Raw genomic sequence first — 25926 nt, forward strand, 5'->3', positions numbered from 1 at the left:
TTGACATGAACATTATTACGAGTTGAAGAGGGAAGTGGAAGAGACCTTAGCGTGGTAGAGGGCCCCCAGGTTGATGTGCGGGTGGGTGAGCGTCGGTTCCAACTCCACTGCTTGCAGGTAACTCTGCCAGAACATAATACAGTGTACATGTACCCTGGTGTAGTATTTCCTCTTGCAGTATGTGTCACTTCTTGACGTATTTTATTGTTAACTTATTATTACCGTCGGATACCTTTATACAATTTTGGTAACTGTGAGAAACTGCTGCAGGGTCCTAATAATGCTCACGGTATGAAAGATCTTACCTGGGCGGCCTCATCTACATTATGTCTGTCGTTGAGGAGGTCTCCATAGTGGGCGTGGAGACGGGCGCAGAGGTAGGGCGGCCTCGAGCAGTTGTGGGCGGCTTGTTGGGCGAGAGTGAAAGCGTCTTCAGTGCGGTTGGTGTGGGTGTAGAGGAGGGAGAGGTGGAAGAGCGCCTCCTGGTGGCCGGGGGACTGGTCGAGCACCTTCTGCAGCAGCTCTTCGCTCTCCAGGTAGCTCCTCTGCTGAAGCTTCACCCGCGCCTGCGTCAGGAGAGAGGAAGTAGCGAGAATCAGGGGTCAGATTCACGAAGCAGTTACGCAAGCACTTACGAACCTGTACATCTTTTCTCAATCTTTGGAGGCTTTGTTTACAATTATTAAGCAGTTAATGAGCTCCGAAGCACCAGGAGGCTGTTTATAACAATAACAACAGTTGATTGGGAAGTTTTCATGCTTGTAAACTGTTTATTAAATGTAACCAAAGATGTCAAAGATTGAGGAAAGATGTACACGTTCGTAAGTACTTGCGTAACTACTTCGTGAATCTGGTCCCATGATGACAAGCGCTGGTCGCCATGCACCACCAAGGGGCTCACATCTACGTATAATCCGTCGGTAACTTTAGTTTAAAGTTTACGCGCCAGTATCCGCCTCTATGTTTTATTGTGTATAAACGCAAGACATTTATTTTGTCGGGAAACAGGATCGGGGCCATTAAAGTTTGATGAGATTGACAGGTATGACGGCGAGTCAGGCCACACGTGACCTCCTGTCAAGGCCACACGTGACCTCCTGTCAAGGCCACACGTGACCTCCTGTCAAGGCCACACGTGACCTCCTGTCAAGGCCACACGTGACCTCCTGTCAAGGCCACACGTGACCTCCTGTCAAGGCCACACGTGACCTCCTGTCAAGGCCACACGTACCTTCCTGTCATAACTCACAAGCGGAGATGACAGAATTATGCCTCTGACTGAAGAAAAAGACTTCTCGTAATATGACATATTTGTGTGACAGAATGTTTGTTTATATAGACGTGCTCACCTAGATGTGCTCACCTAGATGTGCTCCCCTAGATGTGCTCACCTAGATGTGCTCACATGGATGTGCTCACCTAGATGTGCTCACATTGCTGTGCTCACATGGATGTGCTCACCTAGATGTGCTCACCTAGATGTGCTCACCTAGATGTGCTCACCTAGATGTGCTCACCTAGATGTGCTCACCTAGATGTGCTCCCCTAGATGTGCTCACATGGATGTGCTCACATGGATGTGCTCACCTAGATGTGCTCACATTGCTGTGCTCACATGGATGTGCTCACCTAGATGTGCTCACCTAGATGTGCTCACCTAGATGTGCTCATCTAGATGTGCTCACCTAGATGTGCTCACCTAGATGTGCTCACATGGATGTGCTCACCTAGATGTGCTCACATTGCTGTGCTCACATTGCTGTGCTCACATGGATGTGCTCACCTAGATGTGCTCACCTAGATGTGCTCCCCTAGATGTGCTCACCTAGATGTGCTCACATGGATGTGCTCACCTAGATGTGCTCACATTGCTGTGCTCACATGGATGTGCTCACCTAGATGTGCTCACCTAGATGTGCTCACCTAGATGTGCTCACCTAGATGTGCTCACCAAGATGTGCTCACCTAGATGTGCTCACATTGCTGTGCTCACCTAGATGTGCTCACCTAGATGTGCTCACTTTGCTGTGCTCACATGGAGGTGAACATATCAAGGTGAACACAATCCTAACCCTCGTCCATTGAACATTGTTTTAGTTCAGTGCTTTGATTCAGTTGCACACGCATCCTTAGGTAATTGAGTTAAATAAATACAGAACTTTGTGGCTAAATACAGGTGGGTACAAGACCATGGCAGAGTGCCATGGTGGGAGTGGCTGGTAGCCAATAGGAAGGCGTGTAGGCACCTGTTCCTATATACTCGGGAAGCGCCTGATTTCACAATTCACAATCCGTGAGCATTACCCGAGGCGCTCCGTGTTTACACAACATCTGCAAGATTTACAACCAATATTAAGCAAACGTTTAAGGTTTCCCTTGAAAATCTTTATTTTGGGACGTTTAAATATTATATGTTATTAGAGCTTGAAATACGATAGAGAAGTGTTCAGATTATTAACAAGAAAAACAAATTAAAGACCAGCCAGTTACGTGCTTAAAAATAGCATTTTTAATTATTAAACTTCCATTGAATGCATTCATAGCCTCTCGGTATTGAGTCTTCTTCAGAGAAAACCACGAACTAATTTTTATTTAAAAAGGTTAATACCGTATTTGCTGGCGGATACGACGCACGTTTTTCAACCATCTGACGATTATATTGTATTTACACCATTGTATTTGTAACGAATATATATATTGTATTTACATGATCAAAAAAATCACACATTCCCTCCAGCCAAACTCTCCACCTGAACCTAACTTTTTAATAAATTTTTAAAACCTACTATATTATATTTTCCATGGAATTTTTTTGCAAAATGAGTTAATCTTATGCGCCGGCAGACACGGTACTTCCCAGCTGGTTTTGAAAGCTGAAATTCTAGCCACAATTCAGGGGTGATGGTGGAGAAGGTCAGAGGTGGGTCTTTATACTCGCGGCGGGCTGACGCTCGCGGCGGGCTGACGCTCGCGGTGGGCTGACGCTTGCGGCGGGCTGACGCTCGCGGTGGGCTGACGCTTGCGGCGGGCTGACGCTCGCGGCGGGCTCACGCTCGCGGCGGGCTGACGCTCGCGGCGGGCTGACGCTCGCGGTGGGCTGACGCTCGCGGTGGGCTGACGCTCGCGGCGGGCTGACGCTCGCGGCGGGCTGACGCTCGCGGTGGGCTGACGCTCGCGGTGGGCTGACGCTCGCGGCGGGCTGACGCTCGCGGCGGGCTGACGCTCGCGGTGGGCTGACGCTCGCGGTGGGCTGACGCTCGCGGTGGGCTGACGCTTGCGGCGGGCTGACGCTCGCGGCGGGCTGACGCTCGCGGCGGGCTGACGCTCGCGGCGGGCTGACGCTCGCGGCGGGCTGACGCTCGCGGCGGGCTGACGCTCGCGGCGGGCTGACGCTCGCGGCGGGCTCACGCTCGCGGCGGGCTCACGCTCGCGGCGGGCTCACGCTCGCGGCGGGCTCACGCTCGCGGCGGGCTCACGCTCGCGGCGGGCTCACGCCCGCTGGAATTACACGGTCGTTGTGAGTCATGTTTGGTGGGAATTGCTTTCATTTTGACCAAATATGACGTCTCACGAATTCACTAAGGTTAAGCGTAAGACGAATATGTTATCATGTGAGAGTAGACACGAAAATGAAAGAGAGAAGCAGAGACAAAGAGACAGAGATAGAGATACAGTCACAGACACACACACACACACACACACACACACACACACACACACACACACACACACACATAAACTATTCATCACTGGTGGGACGCGAACAAGGGGACACAGGTGGAAATTGAGTACCCAAATGAGCCACAGGAACGTTAGAAAGAACTTTTTCAGTGTCAGAGTAATTAACAGGTGGAATGCACTAGGCAGTGATGTGGTGGAGGCTGACTCCATACACAGTTTTAAATGTAGATATGATAGAGCCCAGTAGGCTCAGGAATCTGTACACCAGTTGATTGACAGTTGAGAGGTGGGACCAAAAAGCCAGAGTTCAACCCCCGCAAACACAACTAGGTGAGTACACACACTTTTTTTCCGGCCTAGGCGGAAACAGATGGGCAGAGTTTCTTTCACACTGGTGCCCCTGTTACCATAGCGGTAATTAGGTTCCTGGGAGTTAAACAGCTGCTACGAGCTGCTTCCTGTGTGTTTTACCTAAGTGTTTTTACCTAAGTGTAGTTACAGGATGAGAGCTACGCTCATGGTGTCCCGTCTTCCCAACACTCTTTGTCATATAACGCTTTGAAACTACTAACGGTCTTAGCCTCCACCACCTTCTCCCCTAACTTGTTCCAACCGTCTACCACTCTGTTTGCGAAAGTGAATTTTCTTATATTTCTTCGGCATCTGTGTTTAGCTAGTTTAAATCTATGACCTCTTGTTCTTAAAGTTCCAGGTCTCAGGAAATCGTCCCTATCGAATTGATCAATTCCTGTTACTATTTTGTATGTAGTGATCATATCACCTCTTTTTCTTCTGTCTTCTAGTTTTGGCATATTTAATACCTCTATCCTCTCCTCGTAGCTCTTGCTCTTCAGTTCTGGGAGCCACTTAGTAGCGTGTCTTTGCACCTTTTCCAGTTTGTTGATGTGCTTCTTAAGATATGGGCACCACACAACCGCTGCATATTCTAGCTTTGGCATAACAAAAGTCGTGAACAATTTCTTAAGTATATCGCCATCCATGTATTTAAAAGCAATTCTGAAGTTAGAAAGCGTGACATAGGCTCCTCGCACAATATTCTTTATGTGGTCCTAAGGTGATAGTTTTCTATCTAGAACCACCCCTAGATCTCTTTCTTTATCAGAAGTCTTTAAAGATTTCTCACATAATATATAGGTTGTGTGGGATCTATGTTCTCCTATTCCACATTCCATAACATGGCATTTATTGACATTAAATTCCACTTGCCAAGTGGTGCTCCATATACTTAGGAGGATTATTAGAAGGATAAGAAGGATAATCTTATCCTTCTTATTATCTTAGCATCATCAGTGCTAAATCTTCCTAACTGTGTGTGTGTGTGTATGTATGTGAGTGAGAGAGAAATATTTGTAGTAGACATAATAGAGGAAAAATATATTAGTTAGAAAAGCGGGGTTCAAAACCTAATAGCTCGATTCTGCAGGCACAAAATTTTTTTTGTGCCTTTATCATATATTTCACAAAACTTGACATACATCTAATTCACTTCCTTGCCTAGCAACAAGTCTGTCCGATTATACTCACTAAATTTTTTTTTAAGATTGCCATAATGTTCTCTCCTAAAGTCAGGTTTTTCAATTGCATCAACCTTCTTATTTTCTTCCAGATTATAGTGCATTGCATACTTTATTCCCAAAAAGACATGGTCACTTTTACTACACTTTTATTTTGTCCAGGTCATCTTGAAGGGCATGACAATCATCTAAGTTTCTTATCCTTCCTATTATCTTAGCATCATCAGTGCTAAATCTTCCTAACTGTGTGTGTGTGTATGTATGTGTGTTAGAGAGAAATATATGTAGCAGACATAATAGAGGAAAAATACATTGGTTAGAAAAGCGGGGTTCAAAACCTAATAGCTCGATTCTGCAGGCACAAATAGTAAATACAAATCTAAACTACCCACCAGTGGGTGAAGCAGAAGGCGGGTTCACTCACCAGGTACACGGTGGAGGAGAGCATGTGGGGATGGCGGGTGAGGACGCTGGTGAAGGTAGATTCCGCCTCCTCCAGGCGACCAGTGTTGAGATACAGCTTCCCTAGACTCTCCCCGATCTCCGCCTCCCAGGCCACCGCCAGCGCCCTGTACAAGGCCCCACCATCATCATCATCCAGGGATGAGAGAAAGGTAGAGACGTAGAGACTGGTAGTGTGGGAGGTGGTAGTAGTAGTGGTGGTATTGTGGAGATCAGCAGTCGCTGCTCTGCTAGTTATTCTTTGGCGATTATAGCTGTGAGATGAAGGTAATCAGTGCGGACTTTGAACGTGTTGCCTGATTGACTGCGGGTTGGAGGTAAGCCTGTTTCTCTGTGAACACATTGAGAGAGATTGAAGGAGAAGCGGCGGAGACAGACGTTTCTTTCCAGGACGGGCGACAGACATGAGAGGCAGGGTCATCTCCCTAACATTTACATGGAACAGTGAACAGGAGAGAACTTCACCCTGTCCCAATAGTTTGTATCTCCCTTCCTCCCTTCCCTACAGCCTGTATCTCCCTTCCTCCCCTACAGTCTGTATCTCTCTTCCCTACAGTCTGTATCTCCCTTCCTCCTTTCTCTAAAGTCTGTATCTCCCTTCCCTACAGTCTGTATATCCCTACCTCCCTTCCCTACAGTCTGTATCTCCCTTCCTCCCTTCCCTACAGTCTGTATCTCCCTTCCTCCCTTTCCTACAATCTGTATCTCCCTTCCTCCCTTCCCTACAGTCTGTATCTCCCTACCACCCTTCCCTACAGTCTGTATCTCCCTTCCTCCCTTCCCTACAGTCTGTATCTCCCTACCTCCCTTCCCTACAGTCTGTATCTCCCTACCTCCCTTCCCTACAGTCTGTATCTTCCTAATTCTCTTCCCTACAGTCTGTATCTCCCTTCCTCCCTTCCCTACAGTCTGTATCTCCCTACCTCCTTTCCCTACAGTCTGTATCTTCCTAATTCTCTTCCCTACAGTCTGTATCTCCCTACCTCCCTTCCCTACAATCTGTATCTCCCTACCTCCCTTCCCTACAGTCTGTATCTCCCTACCACCCTTCCCTACAGTCTGTATCTCAGTTCCTCCCTTCCCTACAGTCTGTATCTCCCTACCACCCTTCCCTACAGTCTGTATCTCCCTACCTCCCTTCCCTACAGTCTGTATCTCCCTTCCTCCCTTCCCTACAGTCTGTATCTCCCTACCTCCCTTCCCTACAGTCTGTATCTCCCTAATTCTTTTCCCTAAAGTCTGTATCTCCCTTCCTCCCTTTCCTACAGTCTGTATGTCCCTACCACCCTCCCCTACAGTCTGTATCTCCCTACCACCCTCCCCTACAGTCTGTATCTCCCTACCTCCCTTCCCTACAGTCTGAATCTCCCTTCCTCCCTTCCCTACAGTCTGTATCTCCCTTCCCTACAGTCTGTATCTCCCTCCCTCCCTTCCCTACAGTCTGTATCTCCCTACCACCCTTCCCTATAGTCTGTATCTCCCTTCCTCCCTTCCCTACAGTCTGTATCTCAGTTCCTCCCTTCCCTACAGTCTGTATCTCCCTTCCTCCCTTCCCTACAGTCTGTATCTCGCTACCACCCTTCCCTATAGTCTGTATCTCCCTTCCTCCCTTCCCTACAGTCTGTATCTCCCTACCACCCTTCCCTACAGTCTGTATCTCCCTACCACCCTTCCCTACAGTCTGTATCTCAGTTCCTCCCTTCCCTACAGTCTGTATCTCCCTACCACCCTTCCCTACAGTCTGTATCTCCCTACCACCCTTCCCTACAGTCTGTATCTCAGTTCCTCCCTTCCCTACAGTCTGTATCTCAGTTCCTCCCTTCCCTACAGTCTGTATCTCCCTTCCTCCCTTCCCTACAGTCTGTATCTCCCTACCTCCCTTCCCTACAGTCTGTATCTCCCTTCCTCCCTTCCCTACAGTCTGTATCTCCCTACCTCCCTTCCCTACAGTCTGTATCTTCCTAAGTCTCTTCCCTACAGTCTGTATCTCCCTTCCTCCCTTCCCTACAGTCTGTATCTCCCTACCTCCTTTCCCTACAGTCTGTATCTCCCTACCTCCTTTCCCTAGAGTCTGTATCTCTCTCCCTCCCTTCCCTAGAGTCTGTATCTCCCTCCCTCCCTTCCCTACAGTCTGTATCTCCTTACCTCCCTTCCCTAGAGTCTGTATCTCCCTACCTCCCTTCCCTAGAGTCTGTATCTCCCTTCCACCCTTCCCCTACAGTCTGTATCTCCCTACCTCTCTTCCCTACAGTTTGTATCTCCCTAATTCTTTTCCCTAGAGTCTGTATCTCCCTTCCTCCCTTCCCTACGGTCTGTATCTCCCTACAACCCTCCCCTACAGTCTGTATCTCCCTACTACCCTCCCCTACAGTCTGTATCTCCCTACCTCCCTTCCCTACAGTCTGTATCTCCCTTCCTCCCTTCCCTACAGCCTGTATGTCCCTCCCTTACCTATAGCCTGCATTTCCTTCTCTTCCTTCTGATGGGATGTATCATTGTTTAAACATAATGTTCACTGTTCAACAATGGCTTCCATGTAAGTTTGTGTTCAGTGTTACGTAAGGAACTGAGGGCCTTAATGTGGAGACATGTTTTCAGGCTAAGCAAGTTTCCCTTGCGTGGCCCCCATCATAAATTGGCTAGAGAAATGATTTAGAAACTGTTTGTAGATTGATAGATTGATAGATTGCTTGTAGAGAATTAGTCAAAATATTAACCCAACCGGCACGTATGAAGCGACAATGTTTTGAAGTGTCTTGGAGACGAATAGACAAATAAGTTACGACTTATCAAGTCGTAACTTGATAAGTGTTCGTATCATATGTGTGGGTTGGGATTTTTTTGTCTCTCTCGTTTTAATATATTGATTCATATAAATATGTCGTATCTAGTAGCCAGAACGCACTTCTCAGCCTACTTTGCAATGCCCGATTTGCCTAATAAGCCAAGTTTTCATGAATTGTTTTTCGACTACCTAACCTACCTAACCTAACCTAACCTAACTTTTTCGGCTACCTAACCCAACCTAACCTATAAAGATAGGTTAGGTTAGGTTAGGTAGGGTTGGTTAGGTTCGGTCATATATCTACGTTAATTTTAACTCCAATAAAAAAAATTGACCTCATACATAATGAAATGGGTAGCTTTATCATTTCATAAGAAAAAAATAGAGAAAATATATTAATTCAGGAAAACTTGGCTTATTAGGCAAATCGGGCATTGCATAGCAGGCCGAGTACGACGTTCTGGCTACTAGGTACAACATATATATATATATATATATATATATATATATATATATATATATATATATATATATATATATATATATATATATATATATATATATATATATATATATATATATATTTTAGACTTACTGTGGCTCACTAAAAGTAATACTGAAATAAAGAAAGGGATGAGAAGGGCGTGCGGGCGTACCTCTTGTAAAGCATCTCGGCCTGATTGTTGTTGTGTAGAGTGAGCATGAGTGTGGCGGTGTTGACCAGCGCCACGGTGTGCTCCGGGTCCAGCCTCAGGGCCGCCTCGTAGTGCCGCAGTGTCGCTTCCCGACGACCTGAAACACGGACATGATGTGGCTCTCAGTGCCACCTTGTGCCACTCATCACACAAGTGTGGTATAATGTGTGTATTATGGGGCCTTCGACCTGTTACTGAGTCCTTCGACCTGTTACTCACTTGGGTCTGTTACTCACCTGGGTCTGTTACTCACGTGGGTCTGTTACTCACCTGGGTCTGTTACTCACTTGGGTCTGTTACTCGCCTGGGTCTGTTACTCACCTGGGTCTGTTACTCACTTGGGTCTGTTACTCACCTGGGTCTGTTACTCACTTGGGTCTGTTACTTGGGTCTGTTACTCGCCTGGGTCTGTTACTCACCTGGGTCTGTTACTCATGTGGGTCTGTTACTCACCTGGGTCTGTTACTCACGTGGGTCTGTTACTCACTTGGGTCGGTTACCCGCCTGGGTCTGTTACTCACCTGGGTCTGTTACTCACCTGGGTCTGTTATATTCACCTGGAAAGTTATTTGTGAATTAGGGTGTGGTTGGCGCAGGCGCACTTTGAACTATGCTCCTTTGCGATGTTCTCTTTTTGTTCTAGACACTTAAGAGAGAGAGATTTACGCGCCTGAGAGGATCGCAGACGGCGAACGTCTTAGTAGGTCTAAGATGTTGATCATGAAGTCCTCGCCCAGCTGACGGGTCGATCCTATCCCTTTCAAATTCAATCCCGTAATCTGACAATTTGGCTGAGTCTCTCTCTCTCTCTCTCTCTCTCTCTCTCTCTCTCTCTCTCTCTCTCTCTCTCTCTCTCTCTCTCTCTCTCTCTCTCTCTCTCTCTCTCTCTCTCTCCCATGATAATGCAGCAATTTTGGGAGAATGAGATTTACCCGAGACTCATTTTTATTTAATTTCTGAAGCAAAATGAAGATTCCTATTTTGCGAGGCGTGTACGAGTCTTAAGTGGCTCGGATATTGCCCCAGCGTCTTTAAGAGTCCCTCCGTGAATGGCACGATGGTAGCATATATAATGGATACCTTGCTGTGTAAATATTGAAGAAAAAACTAACATTGTAAGGGGGAACTGGGTAAATATTTCGACCCCCTTTTACCCTTATCTTATTCTACTAATTTATTAAAATTTATCATGCTGAAAGATGTGCATAACTTGATAGTTTCATGCATAAATAAGTAAGAAAATAATAGAGCAACTCCGTTATTTTCAGTTATTATGTTATGGTACATTATTATGTGTTAATATGGTTCACTATTTTCGGTTAATATGGTTGGTGTTAAAGAAGTGATTATATACGCGAGCCTCGTATTGGAGGCGCTTGTAATAACCAGTTTATATCGGCGGGAGATAGTCATTATGTATCAGTCATAATAACGTAGTAGTTCTTAAGTTATCTTAAGAGAGAATGTGACGTCTGGAGGAGGTTGACGTCACACGCTCCTTCGTGTGACCTACAGCACACAACTGGGGACTGAAGGGAACATATAATACATATAATATTATTTACCTAAAAAGGACGTCGTATATGAATACGACGTCCTATTTAGCTAAATAATATTATATGTATTTTTTTCATGGTGAACTAGTCTATTTCTTGAAGCCAGAATAGATATTTAAGGGTTTAGCTAAATATTCAGCGATAAAGAAGTGTTTAGTTCTTCCTCTACCTTCTTGAGGTAAATCGGTGTACTATTTGCCTTTTTTGGAACATTTATGCGCTGGTTTTTGGCCTTAAATATTTGCTAATCATGACCCCCAGATTTTTTTCGCATTTGCAATGTTTCAATTTCAACACTATCCAGCAGTTATCTGGTAACTCTATCATCACTACAGATGATGAGTCACAATAACGTTGCTAAAGATTAGATAGCTTGATAATTCTCCAGGACGGACCTTATACGGTCTTATCCTTTTCATATTTTTGGGTTGAGTGTGTGTGTCACTACCTAGTCTCGCAAACCTTGCATTTATCCATTTTTTTTTTTTAACTTTCTAAATTTATTTCTTTCCTAATTTTTGTATTGTCTGCAAATATTGCTGCTCTGTCCTGAATCTAAATCGTTTATATGTACAGTAAACAATAGGGGTCTTAGGATAAGGTCTTGTGGCACTCCAATTATAACTATTTCCCATTGTGACTGAACTCCATTTATACAACTCTTTTGTTTTGCTTTCAAATAATCGCGCCCTTATCCAACTTAGCATAGTTCTCCAGTACCACGAGTTTCTTCCAGTCACTCGTGAGGCCCAGTATCAAAACCTTCGCTGAAGTCAAGGTACACAACGTGACAATTGGTACCACTGTCAACTGCCTCAAATATGCTGGAATAGAGTAAATGGAAATTTCATGGAACATGAATTTCCCTTCACAGCCCTTTGTAAAGCTATGTTGAGAATCCCTTATCAATCTGTGTTTCTCAAGTTGTACGTGAATATCTTTTCCGATTAAGGATTCAAGCAGTTTTCTCACAATATACGTTTAGCTAATTGGTCGATAATTCGATGGAAGTGATACTTTCCCCCTTCCTGAAGACTGGTCCAACATTAACAACCCTCCGCTATTCCGTGGAATTTAATGGCATTAAATATGAATGTCAAGGTCTCACTCAGCTCTTGTATGATCGTGGGACCCAGGCAAACTTTTCGTCTGAGCCTGGGGATTGGTTTGGCTTTCATTTGTCTATGTGAAATTACTTCCTCCCTATTAATGACTATTCAGTTCAAGTGACCTTCCTCACCTCCTACATAGATTGGCTCAGGTGTTATCAAGTTCCTCTCTAGCAAGTACAGAAACATAGTACTTAGAACGCTACTTATTTCAGTGTCATTATCAGTAACATGACCTAACTTATTTTCCCCAAGGACCAGCCTTCTCTTTAGTCTTTGGCGTATCTGAAAGAAACCTTTGACATAGTTTAATTCCTTTTCCACTCAAAATTAGAAGAATTTTTCAGACGGACTCGTTTTCATTTTTAATAAAGACTAGATATTAGAAAACAAATATCCGTCTAAAGTCTTCAAAATTCTAAATCACAAAATATTTATAAGGGTTAGACAACAGGCTCCTAGGTTCCAGACAGCTTGAGCAGCTCGTTCATGATTCAGGATCACCTGTTCCTCGTGGACACCGAGCATCTAACTTTCAGGTTCTAAACCAAATGCCTCTTCCAGGAGAGGAAATCTCATTCCAGTTTCCAGAGGAGCGTATCCGTCATGACGTGAGCCGCTCGTTCCAGCTTCGTCGGTGTCTTTCACTGCGCAAATTTGATCGGAATATTTGGTCGTCTGCTTGCTGCATGGTGTGAATGTCGTCTGGTCGCTACACGGTGTGAATGTCGTCTGGTCGCTACACGGTGTGAATGTCGTCTGGTCGCTACACGGTGTGAATGTCGTCTGGTCGCTACACGGGGTGAATGTCGTCTGGTCGCTACACGGTGTGAATGTCGTCTGGTCGCTACACGGTGTGAATGTCGTCTGGTCGCTACATGGGGTGAATGTCGTCTGGTCGCTACACGGGGTGAATGTCGTCTGGTCGCTACACGGTGTGAATGTCGTCTGGTCGCTACACGGGGTGAATGTCGTCTGGTCGCTACACGGTGTGAATGTCGTCTGGTCGCTACACGGTGTGAATGTCGTCTGGTCGCTACACGGGGTGAATGTCGTCTGGTCGCTACACGGGGTGAATGTCGTCTGGTCGCTACACGGGTGAGTGTCGTCTGGACGCTACACGGGTGAGTGTCGTCTGGTCGCTACACGGGGTGAGTGTCGTCTGGTCGCTACACGGGTGAGTGTCGTCTGGTCGCTACACGGGTGAGTGTCGTCTGGACGCTACACGGGTGAGTGTCGTCTGGACGCTACACGGGGTGAGTGTCGTCTGGTCGCTACACGGGGTGAGTGTCGTCTGGTCGCTACACGGGGTGAGTGTCGTCTGGTCGCTACACGGGGTGAGTGTCGTCTGGTCGCTACACGGGGTGAATGTCGTCTGGTCGCTACACGGGTAAGTGTCGTCTCGTCGCTACACGGGGTGAGTGTCGTCTGGTCGCTACACGGGGTGAGTGTCGTCTGCTTGCTGCATGGTGTGAATGTCGTTTGGTCGCTACACGGTGTGAATGTCGTCAGGTCGCTACACGGGGTGAATGTCGTCTGGTCGCTACACGGGGTGAATGTCGTCTGGTCGCTACACGGTGTGAATGTCGTCTGGTCGCTACACGGGGTGAATGTCGTCTGGTCCCTACACGGTGTGAATGTCGTCTGGTCGCTACACGGGGTGAATGTCGTCTGGTCGCTACACGGTGTGAATGTCGTCTGGTCGCTACACGGGGTGAGTGTCGTCTGGTCGCTACACGGGTGAGTGTCGTCTGGTCGCTACACGGGGTGAGTGTCGTCTGGTCGCTACACGGGTGAGTGTCGTCTGGACGCTACACGGGGTGAGTGTCGTCTGGTCGCTACACGGGGTGAGTGTCGTCTGGTCGCTACACGGGGTGAGTGTCGTCTGGTCGCTACACGGGTGAGTGTCGTCTGGTCGCTACACGGGTGAGTGTCGTCTGGTGGCTACACGGGGTGAGTGTCGTCTGGTCGCTACACGGGTGAGTGTCGTCTGGTCGCTACACGGGGTGAGTGTCGTCTGGACGCTACACGGGGTGAGTGTCGTCTGGTCGCTACACGGGGTGAGTGTCGTCTGGTCGCTACACGGGGTGAGTGTCGTCTGGTCGCTACACGGGGTGAGTGTCGTCTGGTCGCTACACGGGGTGAGTGTCGTCTGGTCGCTACACGGGAGTGTCGTCTGGTCGCTACACGGGGTGAGTGTCGTCTGGTCGCTACACGGGTGAGTGTCGTCTGGTCGCTACACGGGTGAGTGTCGTCTGGTCGCTACACGGGGTGAGTGTCGTCTGGTCGCTACACGGGGTGAGTGTCGTCTGGTCGCTACACGGGTGAGTGTCGTCTGGTCGCTACACGGGTGAGTGTCGTCTGGTCGCTACACGGGTGAGTGTCGTCTGGACGCTACACGGGTGAGTGTCGTCTGGTCCCTACACGGGTGAGTGTCGTCTGGTCGCTACACGGGGTGAGTGTCGTCTGGTCGCTACACGGGTGAGTGTCGTCTGGTCGCTACACGGGGTGAGTGTCGTCTGGTCGCTACACGGGTGAGTGTCGTCTGGACGCTACACGGGGTGAGTGTCGTCTGGTCGCTACACGGGGTGAGTGTCGTCTGGTCGCTACACGGGGTGAGTGTCGTCTGGTCGCTACACGGGGTGAGTGTCGTCTGGTCGCTACACGGGTGAGTGTCGTCTGGTCGCTACACGGGTGAGTGTCGTCTGGAGGCTACACGGGTGAGTGTCGTCTGGTCGCTACACGGGGTGAGTGTCGTCTGGTCGCTACACGGGTGAGTGTCGTCTGGTCGCTACACGGGGTGAGTGTCGTCTGGTCGCTACACGGGTGAGTGTCGTCTGGTCTCTACACGGGTGAGTGTCGTCTGGTCGCTACACGGGTGAGTGTCGTCTGGTCGCGACACGGGTGAGTGTCATCTGGTCGCTACACGGGTGAGTGTCGTCTGGACGCTACACGGGTGAGTGTCGTCTGGTCGCTACACGGGGTGAGTGTCGTCTGGTCGCTACACGGGTGAGTGTCGTCTGGTCGCTACACGGGTGAGTGTCGTCTGGACGCTACACGGGTGAGTGTCGTCTGGACGCTACACGGGGTGAGTGTCGTCTGGTCGCTACACGGGGTGAGTGTCGTCTGGACGCTACACGGGTGAGTGTCGTCTGGTCGCTACACGGGGTGAGTGTCGTCTGGACGCTACACGGGTGAGTGTCGTCTGGTCGCTACACGGGTGAGTGTCGTCTGGTCGCTACACGGGGTGAGTGTCGTCTGGTCGCTACACGGGGTGAGTGTCGTCTGGTCGCTACACGGGGTGAGTGTCGTCTGGTCGCTACACGGGGTGAGTGTCGTCTGGTCGCTACACGGGGTGAGTGTCGTCTGGTCGCTACACGGGGTGAATGCAGTTCCTTCTATCAATTTTCCGCTCCGGAACAAATGTAATTGTTCTTCCTAACAAGAATCATGCTAACCCAACCAACCCACCTACCCCTATCGCGGCCGCTGCAAGGACAACGTGAATATTAGGATGCTTTAATGTTCATTAACACGTTGTATTTTGAACGGATCGGTTGATTTCGTAAGACATAAGACGTATTGGGGGAGAGGAATGGTTGGTGAGTGAACCTTTTACCCAAGACGAGCCATTACTTCCTCCTCACTTCTTCCCCCCCTTACCCCTCAACTTTACCTTACCTTTCCGTTTACCCTCACCTTCCCCTCTTCCCTTCACCTTCCCCATTACCTTCCCTATCACCTTCCAAATGTGGGAATAATCATACGTCACCAGAGCTTTCATTAACGGTCTTTGAGTAGTTGATCCTCTCCTCCACAAGTGCCAGTCTCCGCCGCCTTGACGGTCTTCCCGTTGATGGGATTAAGCAGGCAGTGTGTAGTCTCCCGACCCCATGACTCGCCATTACCAGGGAAACTGATATATGACTCTATTAGGATTGACTTCTCAAAACAGAACGAGTGCCCGTGGAGCAATTAGTGAGTAGAGGAAAATGCGACAGAACATGCTTCTTTCTCTCTCTCTTCCGCTGCCAACCACCCATCCTTTCCCCCCCCCCCCTCCTTTCCCACCGCATGTTCTAGCCAATACCCATCCCACTCAAAGCCCCTAATGAATGACCGTGAGACACAGGGCATCGGAAGGCTTCAGTGATACAGAGTCTGTTCCAGTCCTTGGACTCAGGATGGAAATCGGAGGAAACGTCAGTTAAATTTGTTATATATCACTGAGGCGTAAAAGACTGTAGATGTTAGCGGTTTGAAACCTGGGAAACCTGCCATTACCAGTGTGTGTGTGTGTGTATCGCCTCGGGGCATGCGACTTGCAGGCTTAAGAATTTCATTCAGTCAAATGGAGATAGTGTCTTTTTTTATAAATAAAATGTATACAAATTTAAATAGATATATTTCATACAAGATTATGTAAACCAAAAAGAGATGCATACTGTGTTCTGTGTCAGTTGTTGGCCTGAAGGTACTAAAGGCCATACGAATATACGAAAACCAAAATTGAGAATTGTTGTTGAAAATTTTACAGTTATTGCCGACAACTATGATGCATTTAAACCCCAATTGTATGAATACATTGAAAATATTTTTAATGTGTGATATTTTTGTTCTGCAAGAACACTGGCTTAAACTTCGTGAATTTGAAAACTTCTTTAAATTTGTAGATGGACTAGTTACAGTGCCAGCCCTGAAATGTCGGATTTCAGGGCGAGGCACATGTGTCTTCCATGTCAAGTCCTGGAAGACCCTACGGCGGTTCTGCCATCCCGTGGCATAGCAACATGCGGGGTAAAGTATGTTGTTTATGCCATACCAGGGCGCGTTACTGCTGGACTTGTCTTCTACAAGTATCTCACCGGCAGTATCAACGGTGGAGATGTGCACGATGCTAACCTCAAGGTGACAGGTGACCTAACCTCAAGGTGACAGGTGATCTGACCTCAAGGTGACAGGTGACCTAATCTCAATGTGGCAGGTGACCTGACCTCAAGGTGACAAGTGATCTGACCTCAAGGTGACAGGTGACCTAACCTCAAGGTGGCAGGTGACCTAACCTCAAGGTGGCAGGTGACCTGACCTCAAGGTGACAAGTGACCTGACTTCAAGGTGGCAGGTGACCTGACCTCAAGGTGACAGGTGACCTAACCTCAAGGTGGCAGGTGACCTGACCTCAAGGTGACAGGTGACCTGACCTCAAGGTGACAGGTGACCTAACCTCAAGGTGACAGGTGACCTAACCTCAAGGTGGCTAGTGACCTAACCTCAAGGTGACAGCTGACCTAACCTCAAGGTGGCTAGTGACCTAACCTCAAGGTGACAGCTGACCTAACCTCAAGGTGGCTAGTGACCTAACCTCAAGGTGACAGCTGACCTAACCTCAAGGTGACAGGTGACCTAACCTCAAGGTGACAGCTGACCTGACCTCAAGGTGACAGGTGACCTGACCTCAAGGTGACAGCTGACCTAACCTCAAGGTGACAAGTGACCTGACCTCAAGGTGACAGGTGACCTGACCTCAAGGTGACAGCTGACCTAACCTCAAGATGACAGGTGACCTGACCTCAAGGTGACAAGTGACCTAACCTCAAGGTGGCAGGTGACCTGACCTCAAGGTGGCTAGTGACCTAACCTCAAGGTGACAGCTGACCTAACCTCAAGGTGGCTAGTGACCTAACCTCAAGGTGACAGCTGACCTAACCTCAAGGTGGCAGGTGACCTGACCTCAAGGTAACAGGTGACCTAACCTCAAGGTGACAGGTGACCTAACCTCAAGGTGGCTAGTGACCTAACCTCAAGGTGGCAGGTGACCTGACCTCAAGGTGACAAGTGACCTGACCTCAAGGTGACAGCTGACCTAACACCAGTTTTTCTCGACAAGTCGCATATATAAATCTGCTTACCGACAAGTTATATAATCCTGATTTCATTGATGAAATTAATATTAACTTTAGGGTTCTGTCATGGGATGGGAGAGGAGGGTCTCAGAGTGATCATGTTCTCATTGACGGCTGATCTAACCTGTCATATGTGTGTGTGTGAACGACAGGTTGTCACTGACAGTGACAACCTGTCATAGACACCCTCAGTACACCTCACTTGTAAGTTGTTGCTACTGCGGCCAGTGAGAACAGATACGTCACAAGAACTCGGATAAGACCGCTGTGGCAGACTTGGATAAGTTTAAATGCCTGCTTAACGGGAAACATGATGATGTTCACATTCTAACTGATGGAGTTGCCCGCATTAATCTTCAGTGTAATTTGCATCAGAACACATTCAATGACGCTTTTCCTCGTGTCATGTCAGTGCCAGTTAGGACGGGAAAAGAGATTATCCTTCTTAGCAAACAAAATTATGAAGAGGTATGCCTGGTTCAAATGATCACGTTACGGATTTCCAAGAAATCTTTCGACATAACCCAGAGATGGCTGGTCACGCCAGATCAGAGGTAACACCAGGGGTCACTCTCATCAGGTCATGAAGAGGACCAAGGAGGAGAAAGATATTATTGCGAGAACAAAAGTTTGCTGATAACCTTTCAAGGAAAATACTTTGATGAACTTTGGAGTAAAATTCGAAAAATAAAAATCACGCCAAGGGTTAATTAACGTCATGGACCATTCCTCACGCCTCATAATATATGTAATGTTCTCAGAGAAATATTCAACGTTGAACAAGAGTTCTTTATTCCCGGACAAATAAGAATGTAATAGATCTGACTTCAGGTGTACATGACGCCTTTATACACCTTGCCTCCCCTAATACCTGTACACTGTATATGTTGAGAAAACTGTAAGAAAGCTAAAAGAAGTAATAAAAATAATAGGAAGTTATAATATTCCAATTAACATATACATTTTTGGCGTTCCATCTTTAAGGTTGTTAGTGTCTATGTAGCAATGTGTCTTCGAGGTTTTCTCTCCAATGGTACTCTGACACCTGTCATAAAGCAAACTGTTTTTCCCTTCAAATTGTAAACTAAATGTTACCTTATGCCAAAAGTATGTAAGTTTGATTTAGACTGCTGTACACCTATGTTTAGTCCAGTCATTTTGTCTCCCACTAAACCAACTCCAACCACTTGGGGTGGACGGTAGAGCGACGGTCTCGCTTCCAACAGGTCGGCGTTCAATCCCCGACCGTCCAAGTGGATGGGCACAATTCCTTCCCCCCCCTCCCCCGGTCCCATCCCAAATCCTTATCCTGACCCCTTCCAAGTGCTATATAGTCGTAATGGCTTAGTGCTTTCTCCAGATAGTTTCCTTACCTTCCTGTTTCTTACCCCTATCATCCCCACTTACTTACCTCCTTTCTTGCCTCCTATCCTTACCCCTATTTCTAAAGCTGTTTCTAACTCCTATTCCCCCCCCCCCCCCGCATCCACCTCGCCTAACGGGCATCCGTAAATATATTTGATTCGAGTCAGCCATTATTGTAAATTGTGTAAGTTGTTGGGAATAAAGTTTGTTCCTTTACAAACGAGGCTTCACCCGTCGCCTCGGGAGGGGAGAGATGCAACACTGACCTTGTTATGGTAACACCTCGGGCGCTCCACCACCCGGCATCGTGTCCGAATGAAAAAGTAACCGAACAGGGCTCATCACCGGACGTTGTTTCCGGGCGTTGGGGTAGGGATGGATGGACGGACGGTCGGATGGAAGGAAGGAGGGAGGGGTAGAGGGACAGATTAAGGTAAGACTGGACAGTTGGTGAGACGGATGGACGGACGCATGCAGGGAGGTAGGTCTGAGACGTAAGACCAACGGACGGACGGACAGTATGGGAAGGGAAGGGAACTACGAGGGGAAAGCATCAAGAAATTACGACTATATAGCACTGAGAAGGGATCAGGATAAGGATTATGGATGGGACAGGGGGGGGGGGGGGAATGGTGCCCGACCACTTATGGACGGTCGGGGGAGGTGGTCTGGTACATTGGTTGAGGTAGAGTGAAGAGCTGTGTCACACTGCCTGTGTTCACAATGTTACCTTCACCCAGTGTCTACACACGATGGCCGCAACAATAACAAATATCGAGACAAATTCTAAAACATATAATATAAGTTGTCACTTTTGTGTCCGTCCTGGAACCCCCTTGTCAAGTCCTGGATCCCTTCAAGTCCTGAACACCCCTCGTCAAGTCCTGGACCCCCCTCGCCAAGTCCTGGTTCCCCCTCGTCAAGTCCTGGTCCCCCCTCGTCAAGTCCTGGTCCCCCCTCGTCAAGTCCTGGACCCTCTCGTCAAGTCCTGGTTCCCCCTCGTCAAGTCCTGGACCCCCTCGTCAAGTCCTGGTCCCCCCTCGTCAAGTCCTGGACCCCCTCGTCTAGTTCTGGACCCCCCCTCGCCAAGTCCTAGTGCCCCTCGTCAAGTCCTGGTCCCCCCTCGTCATGTCCTGGATCCCTTCAAGTCCTGGACCCCCTTGGCCAAGTCCTGGACCCCCTCGTCAAGTCCTGCTCCCCCTCCCCCGTCAGGCCTTGGACCCCCCTCCCCCGTCAGGCCTTGGACCCCCCCCTCCTCAGGTCTCAGAACACTATTGAGTGGTGACAAATAACAAATAACTGAGCTTGGAAATGTAATATTCAAGTGCATTTTATTTGACCTCTTCCAGTGTCGGCTTTGAAGCAACTTCTTTACTTTCCTTTTTTAAATGACTAAGAAAAATGTCGATGCCTAAGGAATACTTTTGTACCGGCTGTGACAGAATTAGGTCACTGTGTTAAAAAAATTATTTAAATTAGAGACAGACGTAAAAGACTTCTCTTATTTTTTTTTACTGTTTCAGACTCTTTTAAGTTTTTGTTCTTCTCCGTAGGCTTAATGGGCCATTCACAAAGTTATTTAGATTCAACGAGTGCTTGAGCGTTAGAATGACGTACATATTAGAGGTGGAACTATTGGATATATTTCACATATAAAGGAGTTTGGGTTGGCGGAGTTGCCTCGTATGGGTCAATAGGCATTCTGATGTTTCCTTTATTTGTTTGGTCTAAACAGTTTAAGGAGAGGCACTTGCCCGCATCCTCGTAGGACTCAAAATGTTGGCTACTGCGGCGCGATTCAATTTTGCTGTTGCATGATTGTTTTCTGCATGATTACAGGTATTGCTTGAAGCACAGAACCATTGTCTCGCTAGAACTGTGACGGTCACCAGGCCAACAAGAAAACATATTTTTAACACAAAATAAACGATAGATTAATAGATAAACTATTGACAAACTATATTATATTGAAAAAGGTGTTGGTAGTTTTCATTCCATTGGCAATGATAAGGATAATAAATAGGAATAAAATGAATGCATAGCAATGATGAGAAAATAATTGAAGTGGGTAATGTGAATAATAAATATGATAATTAAATAATTATTGTGTGTAAAACTAACACTGATCGAGCAATAATTGATTATTAATTTCCTGTCACCGCCTGCGTTGGACAGATGAATGGCAAGCTCATCAATGTGGATCTTACTTGGGCACGTGACTGGTTGACGACACCAGGATCAGGGCGGCGTGGTAGTGTGTCTTCATCTCCTGCGGGTGCACGTCTCTCTCGCTCCTGACGGCGGAGACGAGACCTCTCGCTCCTGACGGCGGAGACGAGACCTCTCGCTCCTGACGGCGGAGACGAGACCTCTCGCTCCTGACGGCGGAGACGAGACCTCTCGCTCCTGACGGCGGAGACGAGACCTCTCGCTCCTGACGGAGGAGACGAGACCTCTCGCTCCTGACGGAGGAGACGAGACCTCTCGCTCCTGACGGTTGAGACGAGACCTCTCGCTCCTGACGGCGGAGACGAGACCTGTCGCTCCTGACGGTGGAGACGAGACCTCTCGCTCCTGACGGAGGAGACGAGACCTCTCGCTCCTGACGGTGGAGACGAGACCTGTCGCTCCTGACGGCGGAGACGAGACCTCTCGCTCCTGACGGTGGAGACGAGACCTCTCGCTCCTGACGGTGGAGACGAGACCTGTCGCTCCTGACGGTGGAGACGAGACCTCTCGCTCCTGACGGTGGAGACGAGACCTCTCGCTCCTGACGGCGGAGACGAGACCTGTCGCTCCTGACGGCGGAGACGAGACCTCTCGCTCCTGACGGTGGAGACGAGACCTCTCGCTCCTGACGGCGGAGACGAGACCTCTCGCTCCTGACGGTGGAGACGAGACCTGTCGCTCCTGACGGTGGAGACGAGACCTCTCGCTCCTGACGGTGGAGACGAGACCTCTCGCTCCTGACGGTGGAGACGAGACCTCTCGCTCCTGACGGTGGAGACGAGACCTCTCGCTCCTGACGGAGGAGGCGAGACCTCTCGCTCCTGACGGCGGAGTGAAGATTCCCAGCACGACACACCGTAACGATCCTCTTCCTGACGGAATTTAATTTCGGAATTCCACCTTTAGGACAAAATTTCGGTAAAGGAATTCCGCTCTCGACCTATTACAATAGACATGAGTTCTTCCGTCTTGCCCAGGGAGTTGTTGAGGGCGGGGCCGGGGGTCCTCCCCAGGGGTGTGGTGGGGGGGAGACGGGCGCCCTCTGGGTGTGGCGGGGTAGAGAGGGGGGCCCCTGTTGGGGTGGAGAGGGGCCCTTGTGGGTGTGGTGGCGGTGGAGAGGGGGGGGGGGGGGGGTCCCCACATGGGAATGGTGCAGGAAAGGATTGGTGTGACTGTCACATAACAGAGCGGCGCGCGCGCGCGCGTACACACACACACACACACACACACACACACACACACACACACACACACACACACACACAAGCACACACACACACTAACATAGTTCCAATATACAAAAGTGGAGGAAGGAAAGACCCCCTTAATTATAGACCTGTATCATAGACAAGTGTAATAGTCAAAATATTGGAAAAAATAATTAAAACTAATTGGGTAGAACACCTGGAGAGAAATGATATAATATCAGACAGACAGTATGGTTTTCGATCTGGAAGATCCTGTGTATCGAATTTAATCAGTTTCTATGATCGAGCAACCGAGTTATTACAGGAAAGAGATGGTTGGGTTGACTGCATCTATCTGAACCTAAAAAAGGCTTTCGACAGAGTTCCACATAAGAGGTGGTTCTGGAAACTGGAAAATATTGGAGGGGTGACAGGTAAGCTTCTAACATGGATGAAAAATTTCTGATAGAAAAACGTGGGCAGTAATCAGAGGCAATGTAACGGACTGGAGAAATGTCACAAGTGGGGTACCACAGGGTTCAGTTCTTGCACCAGTGATGTTTATTGTCTACATAAATGATCTACCAGTTGGTATACAGAATTATATGAACATGTTTGCTGATGATGCTAAGATAATAGGAAGGATAAGAAACTTAGATGACTGTCATGCCCTTCAAGATGACCTGGACAAAATAAGTATATGGAGCACCACTTGGCAAATGGAATTTAATGATAATAAATGCCATGGTATGGAATGTGAAATAGGAGAACATAGACCCCACACAACCTCTATATTATATGAGAAATCTTTAAAGAATTCTGATAAAGAAAGAGATCTAGGGGTGGTTCTAGATCTGAGGTTCAGGTTCTATCACATGAGGACCACATAAAGAATATCGTGCAAGGAGCTTATGCCACGCTTTCTAACTTCAGAATTGCTTTTAAAAACATGGATGGCGATATACTAAAGAAATTGTTCACGACTTTTGTTAGGCCAAAGCTAGAATATGCAGCGGTTGTGTGGTGCCCATATCTTAAGAAGCACATCAACAAACTGGAAAATGTGCAAAGACACGCTACTAAGTGGCTCCCAGAACTGAAGGGCAAGAGCTACGAGTGGAGGTTAGAGGTACTAAATATGCCAAAACTAGAAGACAGAAGAAAAAGAGGTGATATGATCACTACATACAAAATAGTAACAGGAATCGATAAAATCGATAGGGAAGATTTCCTGAGACTTGGAACTTTAAGAACAAGAGGTCATAGATTTAAACTAGCTAAGCACAGATGCCAAAGAAATATAAGAAAATTCACTTTCGCAAGCAGAGTGGTAGACGGTTGGAACAAGTTAGGTGAGAAGGTGGTGGAGGCCACGACTGTCAGTAGTTTCAAAGCGTTATATGACAAAGAGTGTTGGGAAGACGGGACACCATGAGCATTGCTCTCATCATGTAACTACACTTAGGTAATTACACACACACACACGGAAAGCCTTTGACACATTACCCCATAAAAGGGTTGTACATAAGCTGAAGAAACAGGCAGGAGTAACTGGTAGGGCGCTTCAGTGGATAAGGGAGTACCTAAGCAATAGGAAGCAGAGAGTTACAGTGAGGGGTGAGACCTCAGATTGGCGTGAAGTCACCAGTGAAGTCCCACAGGGCTCTGTACTCGGACCTATCCTATTTCTGATATACGTAAATGATCTCCCAGAGGGTATAGACTTATTCCTCTCAATGTTTGCTGACGACGCCAAAATTATGAAAAGGATTAAGACAGAGGAGGACAGCTTAAGACTTCAAGAAGACCTGGACAAGCGGCAGGAATGGTCGAACAAATGGCTGTTAGAGTTTAACCCAAGCAAATGTAATGTAATGAAGATAGGGGTAGGAAGCAGGAGACCAGATACAAGGTATCATTTGGGAGATGAAATACTTCAAGAGTCTGAGAGAAAGACCTGGGGGTTGATATCACGCCAGACCTCTTGATATGAGCCTGAAGCTCATATCAAGAGGATAACATCAGCGGCATACGCCAGGTTGGCGTATGCCAACCTGGCGTATGCCTAAACTTGTGTAAAGAATCTTTCAGAACTTTGTCTACCACATATATCAGAGCAATCCTGGAGTATGCAGCCCCAGCAGGAGTCCATATCTAGTCAAGCATAAGACTAAACTGGAAAAGGTTCAAAGGTTTGCCACCAGACTAGTACCCGAACTGCAGCCCGTCCTCCAAACAAAGATCCAAAAGTAATTCCATGCACCCGCCAAACCCCCTGTTTATGAATGAAAAGCGGTTTACACACGACTCACAACTGCTGACGTTCGAACATATCCGGAACAAGTGCTTCACTGACGAATTTTGTTCGAATCACAACGCTATAAATGCTTCACCCACGTACTACAAATACAAATAATCGCCAACAGAACCTAAACACCTAACCTAACCTATGCCTATATATGCACAATATGCTAATATATTGTAATATTAATTTATACTTGAGAAAATTCCCATCTTGAATGAACAGCATATTAAAATTAATGAATGCGTCTGTGGGGTCGACCGCTGGATGTAATGGACTTGAGTCGAGGACGGGTTGTGAACTGAGGGGTAAGAGCTACGAGAAGAGACTACGGGACTTAAACCTCACTTCACTGGGAGACAGAAGAGTTAGAGGGGACATGGTCACCACATAAATGTTTCTCAGAGAAATCGACAGGGTAGATAAAGACAGGCAATTTACCGCAAGAGGCACACGCACGAGGGGACACAGGTGAAAATTGAATGGTCAATTGAGCCATAGAGACGTTAGAAAGATTTTTTTCAGTGTCAGAGTAGTAGACAAATGGAATGCATTAGGAAGTGATGTGGTGGAGGCTGACTCCATACACAGTTTCAAGTGTAGATATGATAGAGTCCAGTAGGCTCAGAAAACTGTACACCAGTTGATTGATAGTTGAGAGGCGGGACCAAAGAGCCAGAGCTCAACCCCCGCAAGCACAAATAGGTGAGTACACACACACACACACACACACACACACACACACACACACACACACACACACACACACACACACACACACACACACACACACACACACAAACACACAAACACACACACACACACACACACACACACACATACACATGCAAGGATGTGGTTGAGATAGACCTCACTGAAAGGTATGTCAATTCAGCCCTGTATGTGGTTGATCACATACAGGGGGGCTGAAGCAGTGTGTCTGTATGAGTGACATGGTAGACTTCACTGTGGGAGTCTGTGGGGGTCCTGAGGCTAAACTCCCAGTGGTTGAAGATGGCGACAAAGATGAGCAATGTATAGAGAGACTACAGATGGAAATGGGTGGAGTGTGGTGGAGGCGTCTCACTACAAAAATAAAATGTTTTGATAATTGTTT

At 47.6% G+C, this 25926-nt stretch overlaps 1 protein-coding gene across 1 annotated transcript in view; it reads right to left on the minus strand.

Annotated features, from left to right (window-relative positions):
• Positions 1-25926, minus strand: part of LOC123772350 (protein O-mannosyl-transferase TMTC1) — a 54238-nt gene that overhangs the window by 965 nt on the left and 27347 nt on the right. Inside the window, exons 2-5 of the mRNA XM_069337319.1 lie at positions 9120-9255; positions 5641-5785; positions 306-566; positions 46-123 (exon numbers count right to left, since the gene is read on the minus strand). Coding sequence (XP_069193420.1) covers positions 46-123; positions 306-566; positions 5641-5785; positions 9120-9255 — 620 coding nt within the window. The remainder of the gene's footprint in view (positions 1-45; positions 124-305; positions 567-5640; positions 5786-9119; positions 9256-25926) is intronic.

Source organism: Procambarus clarkii, chromosome 4, assembly GCF_040958095.1.
Source record: "Procambarus clarkii isolate CNS0578487 chromosome 4, FALCON_Pclarkii_2.0, whole genome shotgun sequence".
NCBI lineage: Eukaryota > Metazoa > Arthropoda > Malacostraca > Decapoda > Cambaridae > Procambarus > Procambarus clarkii.